General features: G+C 38.6%; 1 protein-coding gene across 1 annotated transcript in view; it reads left to right on the top strand.

The window, feature by feature from the left end:
• Window positions 1–20,348, top strand: part of pex14 (peroxisomal biogenesis factor 14) — a 69,421-nt gene that overhangs the window by 15,514 nt on the left and 33,559 nt on the right. Inside the window, exon 3 of the mRNA XM_061834175.1 lies at window positions 11,765–11,849. Within this exon, the coding sequence (XP_061690159.1) occupies window positions 11,765–11,849 (85 nt within the window). The remainder of the gene's footprint in view (window positions 1–11,764; window positions 11,850–20,348) is intronic.

Raw genomic sequence — 20,348 nt, 5'->3', positions numbered from 1 at the left:
TTTTTTATATATGTAATTTTTTTAAAGTACTTTCTCTGTGGATTCTGTGACAGTTGAGATGTTGAATGGTGCTATATCCTCTCCGCGGTGTCTGCAGCTTCATAAAGAGTATTAAATTACATTTTCCAAAAGTAAAATGTTACTTTTCCTTGAAAATGTCAAAAAGTTGTAGGGCTGTATGCTATGGAGATGAATATAGATTATCTTTAACTTTAAAAAGAGGATAACCAAGAGTTTTTTTATATATATATTTTTATCCATTTTTCTAGACTGCTTATTTTTTATTATAATTTATTATAAATAATTTTATTAATTATTTAATTATTAGTAATTTCAATAAATGAAATTTTTTACATAATTGTATTCTATTTTCTTTGAGATCAACACTTTACATGCACAAAAAATGATTGTCTTCAAAGAAAATGGGGATGCCCAGATGATGAGGTCATGGCTTTGGAAGCTCCTGATAGGTTAACTCACAACATGTGATTTAATTGACTGCACACCTGCGGATGTTTTTAAGGCCACAGCTCGAACGCTCTGCTTCCTTGTTTGAAATAATGGGAAAATCAAAAGAAATTTTCCAAGAAATCAGAGAGAGAACCGTATTGCTACACAAGTCTGACTCATCCTTGGGTGTAATTTTGAGATGCTTGTAGTAGCCACATTCATCTGTTCAAACAATTTTACGCAAGTATAATCATCATGTGAATGTCGAGCTGTCACGTCACATAGGAAAGAGACGGGCTCTGTGTCCCTGAGATGAATATGTTTTGGTCCGGTATTATTATTCACAGAGAAACGAGTCCTGTACCAACATGGGCTGAAAGGCCACTCACCAAGAATGAAGCCATTACTTTTAAAGAACTGTGAAGTATGGAAGTGGCAGCATCATGTTGTGGGGCTGTTTTGCTGCAGCAAGAACTGGAGGTCTTCATAAAATACACGGCATCACAAAGACAGAACATTGCATGAAGATATTGAGACAACACCTCAAGACATCAGCCAGGAAGCTAATATCTGGGCGCAAATGGGTCTTTCAAATGGACAATGACTCTAAGCATACTGCCAAAATGTTTAAAAAGTGGAGGATCGAGGAAGTTGAGGATAACAAAGTCAATGTCTTGAAGTTGCCATCTCAAAGCCCTGATCTGAATCCCATTTAAAATTTGTGGGCAGATCTGAAAAGGCTTGTGCTAGCAAGGCAACCGACAAACCTGACTCAGTTATGCCAGGATTCCACCAGAGTACTGTCAGAATCTTGGGGAAGGTTACTCAAAACATTTAACCCAAGTCATGCAGTACAAAAGGAAATGCACCTCGATACTAAGGAAATGTATATAGACTTTTGACCTCAAAGAAAACAATGTAAAATTCCCCCCCCCCAAAAAAAAAATCACTCTCATTATTGTGGAATTATAATAAATTGGGTGATCTTGACAGACCTGAAACAGGAGATGTTTAATTTTATTTGACTTCAGACAGTGAACTAAAAAATGAAATGGGTTTTTGCATAGTTTATGTAAACTTATGGCTTCAACTGTAAATATTAATTTTATCACCCAACCCCATAAAGGTATTACATTTGTCATTTAGAGAGAATTCACAGACTCGAATAACATTGCCATATTTCATTTAAGTGTTTCAATTGGAAAAAAGAGTTTTTTTTTTTTTTCCATTTTGTAGATCAGAATAAGAAGACTCATAAATAGGAATTGTGTTATGTTTGAGAGTCGAGTAATTTCAGTTACACAGCATTTGTGCTGAGCTATTTCATTTTTTACAATAAAAGCTGTCTTAAAAAGTACTTTTTTAAAAATTTAGTTTTTTCTATCATTCATTCAACTTTTCCTCTTTTCTCCAGTCATCTGAATTGTCTTGTCTTAGTATGCTGCACAAGTCAAAAATTGGGGCTGAGAAAAGGTGTATCATGCTATGTGTTATGTATAAACAATGCCACACTTTTGTCTTTATGCAGTTTTACAACCGTGAGATTGTCAGTGTGCAGGCTGACTGGTTTCGATAGGTTGAAATGAAGAATGATTTGATGTGACGAGCTGTCATGTTTGTGCACTCTAGCGGGGCTTAAATAGAAGGAAGAGAACTTCTAATTTTGTGGGCCTTGTGGGTCATTAACTTTACTTTGCTGTCAGCACTGCACTCCTATAATGTTCATCCTATTCCAGTAGGTCAGATCCTCACAAATACCTGGTGACCTCCAGTGAAGAAGTTTATCAAGATTTTCTTGAATCTGTACTCTCTGTCTTCTCCCACCTCTGATTGCAATTCGTACTTGTCAGCCGCTGTAGATAGGCCATTGTTTTGGCGTGTCTAAATGTTTCCGACAGGTCTATGCCAAAGACAAGCCGCAAAGGTGCATGGCATGCGTTCCTCGCCCCATGGAAATACAGGTACCACCCATAACCAGTAGATGGGGATGTTAATCCTCTCTAGATCCACTCTGGCCTCAGCACCTCCTGACACTATTCTCCCCTGCTCCATCTATGGATCCTCAGAGAGGAAAGGGAGCTCTCACCCATGTGCAGAGGGTCATGCCACCAATTCCTGCCCCCACATCTCCCTCTTTGAAGACCATGAAATTGGTGATCCAGGACACACGATTTGCGCGCTTGGCCTATTGACTGGTGAGGGGGTTGACGTGTGATTATAATGTCACGGGAATGTCACAATCTGTCTGGTTGTCTTTGTGAGCGCTGTGTTGGAGGGTTGGCACAGTGTACCCAAGAAATAATAATTTGATCAATAAAAGGACACTACTCTGTACTGCCACTGGCCTCTATTTTGGTTTTATTAGTCAATTTGGCAGATGGCAGGATGGCACACACAAGCCAAGTTCAGTGTTGGTCTGTTTCCTTGTTCAAAGGATAAGCTTGTCACAGTAAGTTGCCTGTGACAAAGGCCTCTGTCCTCCCGACACCACAGCACGACTTCTATGGTGTGCCTGTTAAACAGAAGCTTCTCCATGTTTTCTGCTGGTGCCGCTTGCATTTTGCCTCAATCAATTAATTGAATGTGAAATCTCACCGGGCCTTTACAATATGAAGTACACACACACGGTGCTGGATCTGTCTTGAGAAATGCAATTGTGGGTTTATCTGGCTGCTTTACCACCTAATTTTCAAATCAAAATATTTTTGACTGCATTAAAAGAAAAAAAAAGAAAGACAATGCCGGTCAGCATGATGCTTAACATGCATACACTGAAAGCTATTTGTTTAACTTTACCTTAGAATCTTCATTGAACCTGATCAAATACTTAAAACTGTTTTTACTTGATGTTCTTTGAGTGTGTTTTGAAACTTAAAAATAGATTCCAGTTAAATAAAGATTTGTTTAAAGCGTTAATCAACTTTGTTTTGATCACTGTTCCAGGAAGCTTCCCTCATGTAGCACGTGTGCACATAATATATAGAACAAAAAACATTTGGCCATAGAGCTCATAAGTTTTTTTTTCATACATTCTGCCTTTGTATAGGTTTTTCATCTGTTGTGCATGTGTGTGCTAAAGCTGTATCTTTGGTACATTCCACTGATCTAAAGTTACAGTGATATGTCTCCTTTGTTGATGAGCATATTGCTTGTCACAAAATGTCATCATTTACTATTTTGGGGGGGAGAAAAAGAAAATGGAAAGCTTCAAATTACAGGAAGGCGACACTGCATTAAAGGACAAAGGAGATCGATGGCAGTACATTACATTTTATGTGAATGAAAAAAAATCAACTAATTAAAATTGATTACCCTTTGTAAATGTGTTTTTGGATTAAGTTATTGTATGAAAACATTTTGACCAATTTCGGAGCTGAGGAAGTATCCATTACTGGATCGCAGCTGAGCAGAGGCGAGAAGGTTTTGTGGTGACTAAGTAGTTTGCGTTTCTTCACAGGAACTCCCCTTCCGCACCCCCAACTGTTAAAGTGCCATGGGTTAAGCCCTGTTGATCTTCATATCACATAGCAGCATCAGACTCCTGGTTTGGTCCATTTACCTGAAATAAAAGGAATTTGTGGTCTATTAAAGCTTTTTTTTTTGTCCCAATCTCATGACGTCTTCCTTCTTTAAGTAAAAACCTAAACATTTTTTAAAACACCATGATTTTCCTCCCTTTATTTAAGGTATACACTTCATGTGTTTCTGCATATCTGACATTAGTGTATGTGGTTATTCACACTGCAATTGGCTGGCGTCCAGTCCAGCGTTTACTCTGCCTCTCATCCAAAGTCAGCTGAGATGGGCTCTGGCACACCTGTGACCCGATGAAGAAAAGCAATATAGAAAATTGATGGCTGGGTTTTTGTTCACATTACTTTTAAAATGTGGCTGCTCTTCAGCCTCAAAGTGAATGCCTTGAAAAGGTGCCATATAAGTTGGATGCATTTTTATTATGACGACGATGATGGTGGTGGCACGGTGGAAAACTGGTTAGCACATCTGCCTCACAGTACTGACGAACAGGGTTCAGATCCGGCCTTGCCTGTGTGTAGTTTGCATGCTCTTCCCATACCTGCTTGGTTCCAGCTAAAGACATTTACTCCATGTCGCCATTGTATACAGTATATTAGTATTATATATATATAGTTTATTTTTAGCCTTGTCGCGTGTCTTTTGACATCATATAGGGAAGTTGAGGTATATTTTCATACTTTTAATATGATGTCGCCCACAAGCAGCCAGCAAATTGTGATGTTGCCCAGCAAGATAGTGCTTGTAGTAACGGTTGTATCTAAACATGCCGGCCTTACATTGAATCATGCTCTGAAGTGTTGGTATGTGTGGTTCTTTAATTACAATAAAGGAATTTAATTACAGTGAGTGTGCATTATTTCTTTCATTGTAAAGTTGGTTTGACCTGACTGATTAGAATACATAAAGTGGCAAGAGAATATTTTTGAAGATACTTGGTGTACAGTACACAAGTATATACATGAAATGAAGAAGTCATTAAAATAGACGTTGTGGAATCAAGTGATCAAATTGGTGATTATTTATCCTTTATCTTTCTTTCTTTTTTTTTTTTTTTTTTTAAAATCCTGATCTTGTAAACCTTACCCGACACGTACTGTATCTCTAGCTTGAAGCTCCGCTGGCGCAATACAAGCCACCTTCCTCTACAGACATATCTACCTACATCTCCATTCTGATGCATGCTGATGTACTAGTATCGCATGAACTGAGGAAGCCTTCTCTGATGAGAGGCAAAATGTCTTCCAAGACAAATGGAACAATCCATAGATAGATTCAATGCCCTGTGAATGAAATGTGAATTTTTACAGCTGTAGTCATTAATTCTTTATTTTGAGTGTGAATTTATTTGTTATGGTACTCATTATACGTTTTCAATCCATTTTCTTAGCCGCTTATACTTAAGGGTCGTCGGAGTGATTGAGCCTACCAAGAAGGTGGTCACTTGTCACATTGTTACTGCAAGTACAGAGCATTGCTAGAAAGCGGTGGAATTAAAATAAGGATTTAAATTGATAAAAGTTAGGAGATTGTTAAATGGATTCAGCCCCCAATTCAAGTAAAAACATTAACCACTGTTTGCTACTTTACTATTACATATGTTGCAGCTTCAGACCACTCTCCTTTTGCTGTTCAGTGGACATTTATAATGATGGCGTTTTGTGGAGGAGCAGTGGCTACCTCTGTTTTGAAGTCTGTTTGTGTCCTTTTTCGGCACCTCTTCTCGAGAATCTGAAGGCAAAATGTGCTTCTCTCATGCCATATAGCTTTGAACAAGCCTATTAAAGTTGGGCTGGACTATACTGCTTCTTCCAGTGTAGAATAGTGATGGGAAATTGACATTAGTACCTGATGCCACTGTTTGGACATAAGTCTCATCTTCACAATCTTCTCTATACTGAGTCAACCATGTGGTCATCAGTAGTGGGACATGAGAGTGCTGTACATACTTTGCAATGCTGGACACTTCAAATAGATTCACTGTAGTTGTCGTCATCATGTTGTTTGACCAGTTTGAGCTAAGGCTTTGTTGGCAGCTGAACTGAGAGCTCTCTTGAGATATCCTGAAGTCTCAGGCAATATACTGACATTTTGCATGACACTATTCCAAGATTCGTTAAAAAAAATGCTCATAGCTGACGTAAAACATGTGCTAAAAATATACCATTCACCTGCTTTTTTTTAAAAAATAGCGTGACTCAAGAAACCAAATCCTAGGTACCTTTGAAAGTAACTTTCTTTAAAATTATTGTTCTAATAAATACTGTTTCACCTATCTTCTAAAGAGTGACCTTCTCTATTAAGATGTAGTAGCATTTTATTTATCTATTTTGGTTTGACTGTTTCATTGTCCCTGGTGAATCAACTATAGTTTACTGATGTGTTTTTCGTACTATCCACTTTCCATGTTTGTGATGATAGAGTGCTGACTGGCAAATTAAGGCCCAGCTCCCCTGTGTGTTTTCATGTTCTTCCTGTGCCTGTGTGGGTTTTCTCTGGGTACTTGGGTACTCCACATTCCAAAAACATGCAGGGTAGGTTAATTGAAGACTAAATTTCCCATGAGGGAATTGTCTTTATGTTCCTTGCAAATGGCTGGTGACCAGTTCAGGGTGTACTCCGCCTCTCGGCCAGAGTTAGCATAGCTAGGCAGCAGCACTGCAGTGGCCCTAGGGAGAATAAGCAGTACAGAAAATGATTGGATGGATGGATGGATGGATGGAAAGTTTAGCCAGTTTATGCAATCTAGAGGAGGGTACAAAAGTCAAATTTCCATTTGGGTCCTCTTTGAAAAATTGCATCATGCCTGTTTGATATCTTGATTGTAGCCTTCCTTGCCTGTGGCTTTGACACTGATATGCTGTTCTATGTTATTTTTAAACCTAAATGTCAATTCAGTTTTCCATTGTGTGTTTCATGTATTGAAATGTTGACTTTGACCTTTTAAGTTTCAAACGTTGGGCATCATTCAATAAAAATTGACCACATTCTAAGAGCACAGGACACAGAAATTGTACCAAGGTTATATACCTCTTATGGTCTCCAGCACTGTTGAAAAGTATGTAGTAAAACTATTTGTCAGAAACCGCAGATTTTTGGTAAGTTTGCCTTTTTTCTCCCAAATGATATACTGTAGCTGCAGGTGCTGAATATTCAACAGTTTTTGTGAATTTTTCAGTTTTAGTACCAAAAAACAGCAGTGCTTTTTCTTCCAATTATTAACTCACACTGTTAATGTTGAAATAGTTAAAGAAATAGTCACACTGTTGGCGTACATATAGTGTCTAAGTGGAGTGTGCTGTCTGATATCTAACAGGGTCAACAATCCTCTCTAGCTCCTCCCATGAGGCATTGCTTCCTCTACTAAAGGTCATATTAAGGTGGGAACAATATCACAATTAGAAGGGCAGTCCAAGCCTCTCTTTTAAAAAGATTAAAAAGCACTGTCGTCCAAATCAAGCAGTGAGGCGAGTAAAGGAAATACAATAATTTAATTAAAACTTCATTTATTTTTAGCTGTGGTCTTGTATCAGGAAAGTGTTTGGTTTAGTCATACAAGACATCTTATGATGAAAGCAAAAGCAGATTAATAAAGAGCTTCATTTTTTGCTGTCTCTCACGTTCTCTTGCTTTTGGTCATCCTAATTTGTGTTTAGGGTTGGAAATGTGATACCATTCTAACACAATTTTTGTCCATGTCTATCAGTCTATTATCATATCAGGGGCACTTTTCCACAAATGTACAGGCCAGGGCAATTGGGAATTAATTGATTCACACTGAGACCCAATCCCATACTTGCTAATGATTTGCTTTTAGGCTCCTCCGTTGCACCTCCCACCTAAATTCTACTTGCATCATGTCCTCCGAATAATGATTGATAATAATTTGTAGAGTAGCGCTCACAAATGAATGAAAATTATGTATGACTTCCTAAAATGTATAATTATCAAAAAAGGTTGGTGTTTGTATTTTGAAAATTACAATGCTTAAATTGGCAAAATAAATTTTTATTCAGGGTCAATTGTACTGCAAAAGGCCCAATATAATTAGGCTTAGTCAATTCATCCAATAACTTTATACTGACTAGTCTATCATTATTTCAATTAGAGACTCATGTTCTCTTACAGTGACTGTTTCTGAAACTGTAACCTTGAAATAAATTTTTCTGTTTTATAGTTACATGATTTTACTGGTTTTAGATACACGATGAGGTGTGTCATAGAAGATCAAGGACTGGCATCTCAAAAATACATTAAAACCCAAATATCAGTGTGGCGTAGGGCCGTGATTCTTTAATCACTCAGGGACCTTTGTTTTCCCATTGTTGCTAAGTTGTAGCCCACTCTTACAGAAGTGAAGAACCAAAAAGAAAAATAACAAACAGCCTTTGAAAACATATTTTTAACTGAGGTCACATTAAAATGTAGCAGAGAACCCTGATGAAAATGGTGTTGGACTACAGGAAGCTTATTCAAATGGGGTCAAATGTAGTTGTAATTTTAAAATTATCTTTTGTGAGACCAGATCTGGAACTTTTCTGAGAAACCTTGAACACAATTGTTTACATGGATTCCCCTGCCTTGTGGTCTTAGCATAAATGTATTTCATTCTCATTTAACACAAATAAACACATTAGTAGTTTTGTGAAGTGTAGCCCAAGTCTCGTCCAATTCAAACTCAATAACAGCTGTAATCCTGTTCGCTCATCAACTTCACTCAGAGTAAGTGTGTTGGTTAATGGTCTCAGATCCTCTGATTGAGTTTTTGCCTCTTTTTCAGGTTCACCTCACACTTTAATGGATATCTCGTTTGTAATGATTTTTTTTTTTTTAAGTTCGAGCACTTTGCTGCATTAGCAAGTAAAGTAAAAAAAAAAAGTTACAATGCAATTAAAAAAAAACACTTGTCAGTGAAAATTTTAATATTTTTACTGTGATGTTTGCCTGCTTGTCCAACTATAAAATATATCCACACCACCTCTCTAAAAGCCAAGTTTGCTACTCGTCTGTCAGTCAATCACAAGACTAGATTCAAAACTATGCAATGTTGTTCTGCTAAGAAGTGCACTTTTCCTTTCTATAAAGATCTACTGCTAATCAAATGGACGTCCTATCTTAGTTTGCCGCTGATCTACCCATGGTCCTTTCAAAAATGTTGCACTTATGACAGTTAACATGACCACAAATGTTAGGAATAATATTGTATTGGTGTGTTGAGGGGATGTTAAACAAAAACAAAAAAATTGTCTGTTGAGCATTTTCTTTTTCCATTAGGTCATTCACTCCATATAGTGTCTCACTCTAATATAAATACTGTATTAGAAGATTGTTTTACTTGCTTGAATGGTTTTGTTTTGCCCTCAGAGCTGTATTACTGAAAGTGTTTTGCCTGTATCTTTTGACCCACATTAGTATTGTCCTTTATCTGGTTTTGGAATGAAGGGTTTGGGTGAGATGCTGTATTCCCTGGGGACCTAAAAAGTCTTAAATTTCTTTTTCTAAATTGTTTAATTATCCATAAAGGTGACAATCATTAAATCTGTCATTCAAAGGTCATAAACACGATAAACCAGAAAAGAATTTGACAAATTAGTAATTAGTGTGGAGTCTGTATAAAAATGTTTGATATGATGATAATATTAAAAGGGCTAATTTTGATATTTTTTGACTGTCACCTTTTTTTATGTATAGATTTCTCCCATGCTGCAACAGTCATTGAAGTTAATTTTCAAAAATGTATGATTTTAAATTTTAAGCAGCTGTGCTTGTGTCTCCACTCACACCGCCACCACTTTCTCCCCAGTTGGTTTGTGCTGCAAAGCAGCTTCGTGGCTTTGTAGGCCTTGCTGGATAGCATTCGGAGGTTAGTAAATGCAGTCAGTGATAAAATGGAAGTCGTTTCATAACGTGACTTTTTTGTAAGTAGAAACCCATTTTACATGTAAATAGCCTAATCCGTTCCGTTAATCTGTTCTGTAGTAAGAGTCAGACGGTGACAGTCATTTCTGCTGTTTTCTGTTCACCAAGTTACTGTCGTACGACATTTTTGGGTTACTAATAGCCGCGGGGCTCAGGGGAGCCGTGAGGTCACTCCCCGAGCCATGCGAGTGGTGCCTCTCACGGCTGTGTATGGAAGTATTCTTCCGTCTTCCTGATCTACCGAGCGGCTATGCCGCTCATTGCTGTGTATGGAAGTATTTGTCTGTCTTCCCGGTCAACCGAGCAGCGGAGCCAGTCACGGCTATGTATGGAAGTATTCCTCCGTCTTCCGGATCAACCGATACTGCTATTTCTTCATCAGATGAGGATAAATCCGAGAAATCAGCGCTGGGCATGAATGGTATCCCATGTAATCGAGCCTTTGTTGCGGCACGTAACAGGTCGCATCCGCGCACGTAGGTATTATGCTTTTGTTCCTGAAGGGTAAAAATTAAAAACTATTTAAGATGAAGTAATTATTTATTCAATTGGACAAACCCCTTGAATTAATTCGGAAATCTAGTTGAGCGGAGGCTACTATTTGAGGAAATACACTGTTATAACACTCAGTATATGGGGAGGGAGTCTGGTAATTTCTATATACAGTATGTTATGCTTATGTACATGAAAACCACTTCACTGTTACTGTTAGATGTAATAGTATTATTTGGGACAAACTGAAAGAATCCCCATTGGATGCCAGAATATATTTTATGTCCCCGCTTACAATAAACTATACTTAATTTGGTTTCACCTTAATTGCAATCTAGACATGTTAATGAAAAGTCAGATGCACTTTCATAAGATCCATGAATTTGCGATGGTGTGCTAGGCTTGTGTTTGTTTGTCACAATAATTTGTTACACAATGCCCTGCCTCAAACTCCCACTGGACGTTTAACCGTTCATTTGCTTTGAAATGCGTGCACAGTATATGCAAACATTAACCAGAATGAATTACCACTGGCACGATGCTCAATCACTTTGTATCTTTCAACAGTAAAACAAAAGAAGAGTAATCAAAACCTTTCAACTTATTAGAGGGTTGACTTTCGCATTGATAAGTCATATAAATCTTCTCTCCAGTTTCCGCGTTTCTATGTTCTTCCATATTTATCCATTTTACAAGACTCCAAGTCACGTTGTTCACTTCAAATTTATTGTTTAATGCAGTTTGACGGAAGATGCACACCCTCTCCCCCCTTTCCAATTCTTGGAAATGTATACTGAGATGGAAAATTAAAGTTCATCTCAAAGGAAAACATAATAGAATCGATGAAAGCAGTGCACTTAAAACTTTTGATGTTCTGATGCTATTTAAGTTTCTAGTGCATTAACGTTTCAAGTCATTACAACATTTAGGCTTTGTGATTTGATCATCCCAGGTTTTTAACTGGAAGAATTACAGAGGTTTTCAGTGTAGGATTCTAAAGTTATTAGATACAAATGATTGCCTCTGCATTAAGTATAGATTTTCTTTTGGTGCGCACTTAAGAATGGTATTTTGGCTTTAAGAGTGTAATAGCAAATTAAGCTCCATCCTCCATTTGTCCAGCACTCTTGATGGGCTAATTTTATGACTGATGAGTTGGTCATTCTCTCCATTTACAGTGGTTAGAAAATAGTCAGGTGGACTCCATTATTAGCTGTCTCCGTTAAATGGAATCGTTTCATTGTCCTTTTTTGGATGTATTTATTTGTTTATATCTTACGAATACTTGGTTTTACTGACAGTTTGAACTTCTAATAGTGTCACTACTCTGGATGTCATGTTATGCTAATTTTTTGTTGCCTCATCCTAGGTTTCGACAGCTATTAAATTTCTTCAAAATCCAAAGGTACGTCAGAGTCCCTTGGCCACCAGAAAAGCTTTCCTAAAGAAAAAAGGTAAGATATTATAGCGTTGCAATATCTAAATAATTGTAACTTGTTGTAAAAACTGAAATCATAATTGGAATTAAAATTAGAGCTATGTGAGCCACAACCCTATAGATGAATCATTTGTATTGTAAAGTGCAGCAGCATATTTGTTTGAAGAGCATGTGTATTCTTTGCTGCCGTTGGCTAGCATCCAAAAACATGGGATGTTTTTGTTTTTTTATTGTTGTTGTTTTTTTTTTTTTGTTTTTCATTTCATTTTCATTGTTATATGGAATACGGTCATATCCATGTTCAACTAAAGAAAAAGGATGCCTTCTCCATAAAGCCTCTTTTTTTTTTTTTTTTTATCTCGTGAGGACATTAAAACGTGGATGGGATTGAATCTTTTGCATTTTAACGATATGACTGGTGACCAGTTCAGGGTGTAATCTGCCTTTAGCCTGAAGTTAGCTAGTTTAGGCTCCAGCATTTCTGCGACCCTTGTGCGGATAAGCAGCTTGGAAAGTGGATGGATGGATGTTTTTATAAAGTTGGTCAGTCAAGGGTTAGACCTGTAGTTCTGGGCAACGTCATTGAGTCCATTTGGTTTACAGAGTTCATGATTCAGGCATTGTGAATACATGACACACTGTTGAGATGCTCCTTTGGGGTCATGAAAATTATTATTGACAAACTCCCGCTGTATATTCAGTGGAATTATCAATATTGCCTCCCAGCATTTCAACCCTTTTACTTAATTTCAATATTATTCTACATTTAAAAATTGACAGAGGGCTTTTGTGCCATTCATAACGATTTCTTTAAAAGAAATTGTGCATATTATTATATTGTTTGTTTAAATACATTTTACCTATTTTGACTTGTTCGATGTATTGTGCTTATAAAATGTCTTAGCTGTGCTACATTTCTCACTGGTCTTTGTCTAGGCACAAACGCTGTAAAAGTTGGGTTGATTTTCTGTCAACTTCTTTGCTTAATCAGGGGCAATGCTTCTGAGGAACTTTTCAGAATTTGAGTCCCTAAAACGGTAAAAGTGAACCAAACAGCTCCATAACTGTAGGTGAACTGAAACCATATCCATTGTCGACAGTTGCTTGTACAGTATGCTTTTCTCCTTTGGTTAAAATGGCTTTTGATATGTTTTATTTCTGTGTTTGTCACAGCCAAGATTGGTAGTTAAGATAAATAAATAATATAAAAGGAGCCAGTCGTTTGTTTCAAAGTCTTTGCTGCACTCAAAACTGTTCACTCTTACGGCACTTCAAGTACATGAAATATTTATGATGTTTTAATGCGGATTTATTTTGGAAAGTTAGTTCCACTATTGGTCTAAGCAAGAAGCCTCAATTTGCATGTAGACATCGATCTCAGGTGAAAGACATTGTGAAGATGAAAGAAACTCTGGCAATGAATCACTCATCACAGAGTATATTAGTTTTGAGAGGATCATTCTTAAAGTGGGACTGTCATCCCTATAAACATTCTAAAATAGATATTGTAATGAAAAATACCATAACAGTATTCATTTCAATGTCAACACGAAAAAAGAAATGTGAGCGGATTGTGCGTCATCCATGCGAAAAGTTGCACAATTGAGTGTCCCTCGAGATCCAAGTGGTCGCCATATTGGTCGCGTCCTCTGTCCTTGACATCATCGTCACTTCCGCCGTTGAAAACGCGCAGTGCCTGCTACTATGATAGCCGAACAACAGAAATAGTCGGATTTTCCCACGCCCCTTCTGACACCGAAGCTCTTTTCGAAAAGGACAACACCACACAATCAAGTAAAGTTACTGGGGCAATATTACACTACTGTTTGGAGTCCTCAGGGCAATATTACACTATTGTTTCGAGCCATATTCAGATGATATGCGATCACAGCCAAACAGGATCCCCGTCCGATCCACTTCCGCGGCTCATCGCAGCCGGCCAGTGTGGCTTATAACAGAGCCGAGCGGTGCTGCTTTAGGGGGGTGTTCACAGACGCCGCAGTACTGAGCAGCACAGTCGAGCCGGGGCGCTTTATGTGTGCAGGCGACTGAGTAACGCATTCTCGGCTAGGTTCTTCAGAGCCACCCCCATCACTAAGCCCGACGCGCAGCTTTCGCAGAAGCTGCGACCGCCGAAGGCGGCGCCTCAGCCGGTTTGGCTGATTTTCGGCTCCGTGGTGGCATATGATGGAGCCAAGGCATGCTGCTTTTAGAGGGTTGTTCACAGCCACCACAGTACGCAATGAGCACTATTGAGACGAGGCTGAGTGAGACAATGTTGGCTGGGGGACGCGCACATAGACACATTTCATACGCGGATCTTTTGTTACGTTATGAGAGAGACCGATTACGTGGTCCACCCCAAACTATTATTTTTTTTAGTAGTTGTATACAGACCTACCTGTTATTTGGAACCCACGAAGCTCTCGTCCTCTGCACCCGTGCAATCCATTTTTCACAACGAACAGGGTCTCATTCAAACTTATGAAGGGTAATTCCATTCTCCCAAGTGTTCAAGCAATGTCCAGCAATGGAATGAGCCGGCATTTTGGCTAACACGGAGGAAAAACGAGCTACCTTCCCGGAGGTAAAAGTAATGGAAAAAATGAGTCCACTAGGGGGCGCCGCTGTCCTTTGCGTCACTTCTTGTATATATATATGATTTTGACGTATACATCTTTTTGTAACTCCCGCCATGAAAATCCTCTTGAGGGATTTGTTTTCGAGAAGAAGCAGGAAGTGACGTACAGGACAGAGGCGCCCCCTAGTGGACTCGTTTGTTTCCATTAGTTTTACCTCCGAGAAGGTACCTCGTTGTTCCTTCGTGTTAGCCAAAATGGCGGCTCATTGCATTGCTGGAGATTGCTTGAACACTCGGGAGGATGCATTTACCGTTCATAAGTTTGCAAGAGACCCGGTTCGTTGTGAAAAATGGGTTGCGCGGGTACAGAGGACAACAGCTTCGTGGGTTCCAAATAACAGGTAGGTGTGTATACAGCTCCAAAAAAAAAAAATTGTTTGGGGCGGACCACGTAATCGGTCTCTCTCATAATGTAGCAAAAGATCAGCGTATGAAATGTGTTGATGTGCGGATACAGCTACTAAAAAAAAATAATAGTTTGGGCCGGACCACATAATCGGTCTCTCTCATAACGTAACAAAAGATCCGTGTATGAAATGTGTCGATGTGTGCGTCTCCCAGCCAACAATGTTTCGATACTGCTCATCGTGTATTGCGGCGACTTTGAACATACCACTAAAAGCAACATAGCTTGGTTACACCTACTCCTTATATGCCACCACGGGCGCCGAAACTCAGCCACACTGGCTGAGGCGCCGTGTTCGGCGGTCAGAGCTTCTGCGAAGGCTGCGCGTCAGGCTTTGCGACGGGGGCGGCTCTGAAGAACCCAGCCGAGAATGCGTTACGCATAAAGCATAAAGCGCCCCGGCTTGACTGTGACTAAAGCAGCACTGCTCGGCTCTCTCATAAGCCACACTGGCCAGCTGCGATGAGCCGCAATGGCTCATCTCCCCCGCGGGAGTGGATCGGACGGGATGCGGTTTGGCCGTGATCGGATATCATCTGAATATGGCTTGAAACAATAGTGTAATATTGCCCTGAGGGCTCGAAACAATGGTGTAATATTGCTCCGGTAACTTCACTCGGTTGTGTGGTGTTGTCCTTTTCGAAAAGAGCTTCGGTGTCAGAAGGGGCGTCGGAAAAATCCGAATATCTCTGTTGTTCGGCTTCCATAGTAGCAGCCACTGCGCGTTTTCAACGGCGGAAGTGACGATGACGTCAAGGACAGAGGACGCGACCACTTGGATGTCGAGGGACACTCAATTGCGCAACTTTGTGCATGGATGACGTGCTCTCTGCTCACTTTTTTTTTCGTATAGACATTGAAGTGAATACTGTTATATGTATTTTTCATTACAATATCTATTTTAGAATGTTTATTGGGATGTCAGTCCCACTTTAAGCTTCGTGTTATCTGTCTTGTCCGTAATGAAATAGTCCCCTGAGCAGTTTAGTGATGTTCGGGATATGACAGCCAATCAAGTACCAGTGTCAAAAAAAACAGATGACTTCTTATGCATCCGCTAGTGCATTTTAAGTACTAGTAGTTAATTTTAACTTTGGACCCTCCGTTTGTTGTCAATTGGATGAAAACACATTGCCAAAGAACTCACGGTTTCGACAACACTACTATGACTGCAAAATGTGAAACTGAAAATGACTGTTGAATGACTGATGGAAAGAACACAAGTGAACCTCTTAATTGATCGGCAATGACGTGTACAGGAAAACTTTTCAGATTCTTACTGGGGGAGTTTTGATTGTCATATATGTGTTTGTTTGATGTTTTCACAAACACGAATCTGGCTAAAATCACATTTATTGAGTTCGGACACAATAGATACAGTAGCTAAAATCGATGTGATTCACTATTATTGTTAATGTTTTCTCTGAAATTTGAAGTAAATCTGGTGTTGCGGTTGCTTTTAGTGTGACCGGAAAATGAGATGGCTCGAGGACACTTTACCATTGTTTATTTAAAGGTAGCTAGCTCAGTTAGCTTGGTAGGAACTGTCATAGTTAAGGGCTCTAAATCACTGATTCCAATTTCAGCAAGTGCTGGTGAAAATCTACTGAATTGCTTTGCTTGTTGACTGTGTGTAAGCAAAGTATTTTCGTTGGAATTTCGATGATTGTCTGAAACAGCTGGCATCCCCATTGGCTTGTGTTGTAGCAGTTTGCGAATCTTCCTGTGATCCACACATAACCAACAGTACATACTGTATAATTGATGAGTACAGCACAGTACAGTAGTTACACATGATTGACTGATACAGTAATTACTCAAAATACATAGTACAGTCAAAACAAGCAAAGATGAACACAAATGACATCAATTAACAAGTTAAGTTCTCTGAAGAAAACAGTATCAAGTGGTTAAAAGAAAACCATTTTGGAAACTTGACATTCTCGTGAGCAAAAAAACATTAAGAGGTCTAAATTAGCATGTTCACTATAATGTTCTTCAAGCAGAAATACCCTACGTTCAGTTCATGTTCACCCAAAATACGTGTTCATGAACTTTTTGTTCATTTTAATTTCAGTACAACACTGAAGAACTAGTTAAGGAAGTGAAAGAATAAGTCTAAACTACAAAAAAAAAATTACTATTAAATATTGAGGTTCTCTGTTGAGACCGTCCAACATAACCATATGTAAAATGTATTTTTGTTGACTTCCGCATGCTAATATTTTTGACATTTTGCATGAGGGTTTGTTTCAATTGTTAGTGAATGTGAATACAATTATATCAGATACCTGCTGGTATTGTGTACAGGTAAAAAGACAATTTACACAGAGCCACTAGGGCAATATTTTAGCATTGAGACCTGCAGTGTAAATCCAGTCTTAGTTACTGTTTTTGTTGTCCTTTCTTCCACTTGATCTACAAATGAATCATCCTGCTTCTCCCACAGCAATGTCTGTCTTAATTCCTAATACAGTGTAATGTCATATTTATGTACATACCTCTGCATTTTACTTCATATTAATAGGCAGAAATGTCAAAGCACACATAAAATGAAACAATACCATCTCCGGGTAGAATGGAATTTAAATTGGATTCCTCTTGCTGGTAATATTTATGCCGGACAGCTGATGAAGGGGAAAATAGTCCCTGCTTGATTGCATGTTGCAAAATCTTTGAGAAATGATCTCACTCGTGTATATTATTTCATTCCACAGTTTTGCCCTAATATCCGCTGAAGGATGCCTCCGTGGTCATGTCGTTTTGAAAGAAATCTTAATAAACATCTTGAAAATATATATAATTTCTGTTTACGTCAACTGATTGTGAATTGGCAATTATGCAGTACCAAATTTGTAGCTGTCCGCTGTGAGTCCTTGTCGAATGAACTGGCTGAAATATGATCGCCTAGTTTGTAATATGGATGATAATATAAAACAGTCATTCTTTTTCCTTTATAAAAGAAGGTTGAAAATACATTTCATTTAGACTCAAACAGCAATTTTCCATTGCTTTTTCCTTCCTTCCTTTCCTTGCCATTTACTGTTTTAGTGAAATATAATGTGATGCAGTTTCATTTACTGGACTGTGCTGTCTTCATCCTCGACAATTAACATAGCGTTTAACAGTTAAAGTGTTGAAGCCCATTTTGGAGCCACAATTTAGCTTAGACAATTACACAGACATAATTACCAAAAAATGTCATTCTCAGGACTAATTGAGCAACATTTCCATCTTGTCACATGTCACTTTGACCGAGACTCTGCGACATGCGGAGTTGTACCCAGTTTGTTTGGGAAACTGTTCCTTTGCATGTACAATAGGAACGGTGAATGAAATTAAAATTACACTTAATTGATGGCTTGGGTTTCTTTCTTCATTGCTGTCATCTTTGCTATGTATTGACAGAATCATGCAAAGAGATTTCACCCTGAGTAGATGGCCAGTGAGTGAGGGTCACTGAGAACATAGGTACGATGTTGGTCTATTACCTTGCCTGGTATGAAGGTAAGGGTAAGGATAATCATCCCACTTATTAATGGGATGCTATGTGTAAGTGAGGTTATGCGACTCACCTCTTGGACAAAAATGACAATGACCAAGGCCTGCAAAGAAGGTAAAGGGATTGATGTGGTCATAAATTACTCCATGGCACCACCAAGTCGAGGCCTTGCCAACTTTGTCATCAGTAAGGTGATAAAAGTGGGGAAATGAGAACAGTCCTTTTTTTTAATACATAAATGAATACGCTATAAGATTGGATGACATTTTCTAGGGGTTGTATCATACTAAACTGGACTGTCAGTACAACTTATTAAATCCATTGATGTTGCATCTCACTTCATATCCCATTTACTTCTTACCACTTGGCATAATCAGTCCTGTTGATTTTTGTTTTAAAATATATCCAAAAGCTAATTCCTCTCAAGGACCTTAGGGGCAAATATTTTGACCTTTTACCCAAAATATTTTAGTGTGGAGTTTTTTTAATTCACTGCCCTGCTGAGGTCTTGTCCAGGAGTGCCAGAATTGGAAAAATTGATTTAATAACAGAGCCTGACTGCCTCTTTGCCCTTAAAAATGCAGAGAGAATATGAGGTTCTGGAAATAGAGCTGTAAATAACCTGACAAGCAATGGGTTTTCCTTTAAATAAATACCGATCAGGTTTATGTTGACCGACAATAGAAAACGTAGTCCAGATATGCAGTTTACAGTATTTATAGCTGTAATATCGAAGTGCCAGCACCGTAATTTCATGCCCCGATGAGAATGGCAAGGTCAAAGCAAATGCTTTGGCTGAGCATCTGCTAATACTGTGACTCATAAACAGGCACTCCGTGTATCAGGTGCACCAAATAATACAGTATAATGAAATACAGAATAGCTTTCCATTATTTTTTTTATTTTTTTATGGTGTCATCATTAGGTTTAATTTATGTCTTAAAAATTCATCTCCCCATGGGTCGATCTGAAATAGGGTCCAAGGGTCATTCTACAGGTTTTGGCACCGCTAATAAATTTCAGCAACCATTTGTTCTTTCCTTTTATATGTAAAACCTTGTTCTTTTTCTGTTGGATCTAAGGCTTCTTTCATTTGTTGCTTATGTGTTCAAAGAGATCTATCCCAACAGCACAACTTTGCAGCTATATTTTGTTAGAGCAGAGAATAGTTAAGAGCTTTACTTTATTTTGGTTTGAATTGCATTTTCCTGTAAAACTTTACATCATATACATCACTAAACTCTCATTAAATTGTACATTCATTAAACTTGTTAGTTGCCAAGTACACATTTAGATTTTAAGTTGAAAGGAAAAATGTGTCTTCTACTGAAACTGAGAGCCTTCCTCGCTCACTCAATACCCTGCCACGATGTAGTCTGCTGTGGTCAGATGAATCTGGAGTCCAGGGACGGATTATTGCTTATTTGACAGTGCAATCTGACTGCACAAACTCAGCACATGGCTCACACCACTTTCTGGCACTCAGGACCTTCTGTAGACATTTGTTTTCAATTATTCAACCAATTTCATGCCCATTTGAAGTTCTTTTGCCATTAAAGTAAGGGAAGACCAGAGCCTCCCCTTGTTCTATAAGATAATAAATAGATAATAGATTAGATGGAAATTCCTGAATGTTTTTGGTCAGTCATTCCTAATCCATTGTAGCCACAGACCCATTTTAACACCCTGAGTTAGTACACACCTGCATCCTCATATATACACAGTGGTGCCTGGGCTTTCGAACGTCTTGGTTTTCGCACAAATCGGTTTTCGGACGAAAATTTAGAGATTTTTTTTGCTTTGGTTTTCAAACGAAAATCGGTACATCCCAACCAGCTAGCCCACGACGATTTGACGACAGAAAAGACGTAACGCACGCAACTGTGCGCAGCGCAACCAGTTGACTCACACAATCCTCTGCTTGTGGACATTTCCCAGTACTATAGTGACTTTTTTCTCCAAATTG

This window comes from Syngnathoides biaculeatus, chromosome 2 (assembly GCF_019802595.1).
Source record: "Syngnathoides biaculeatus isolate LvHL_M chromosome 2, ASM1980259v1, whole genome shotgun sequence".
Taxonomy (NCBI): Eukaryota; Metazoa; Chordata; class Actinopteri; order Syngnathiformes; family Syngnathidae; genus Syngnathoides; species Syngnathoides biaculeatus.
Note: the sequence above shows the minus strand (reverse complement) of the source record. Positions and strands in the feature narration are given on the sequence as shown.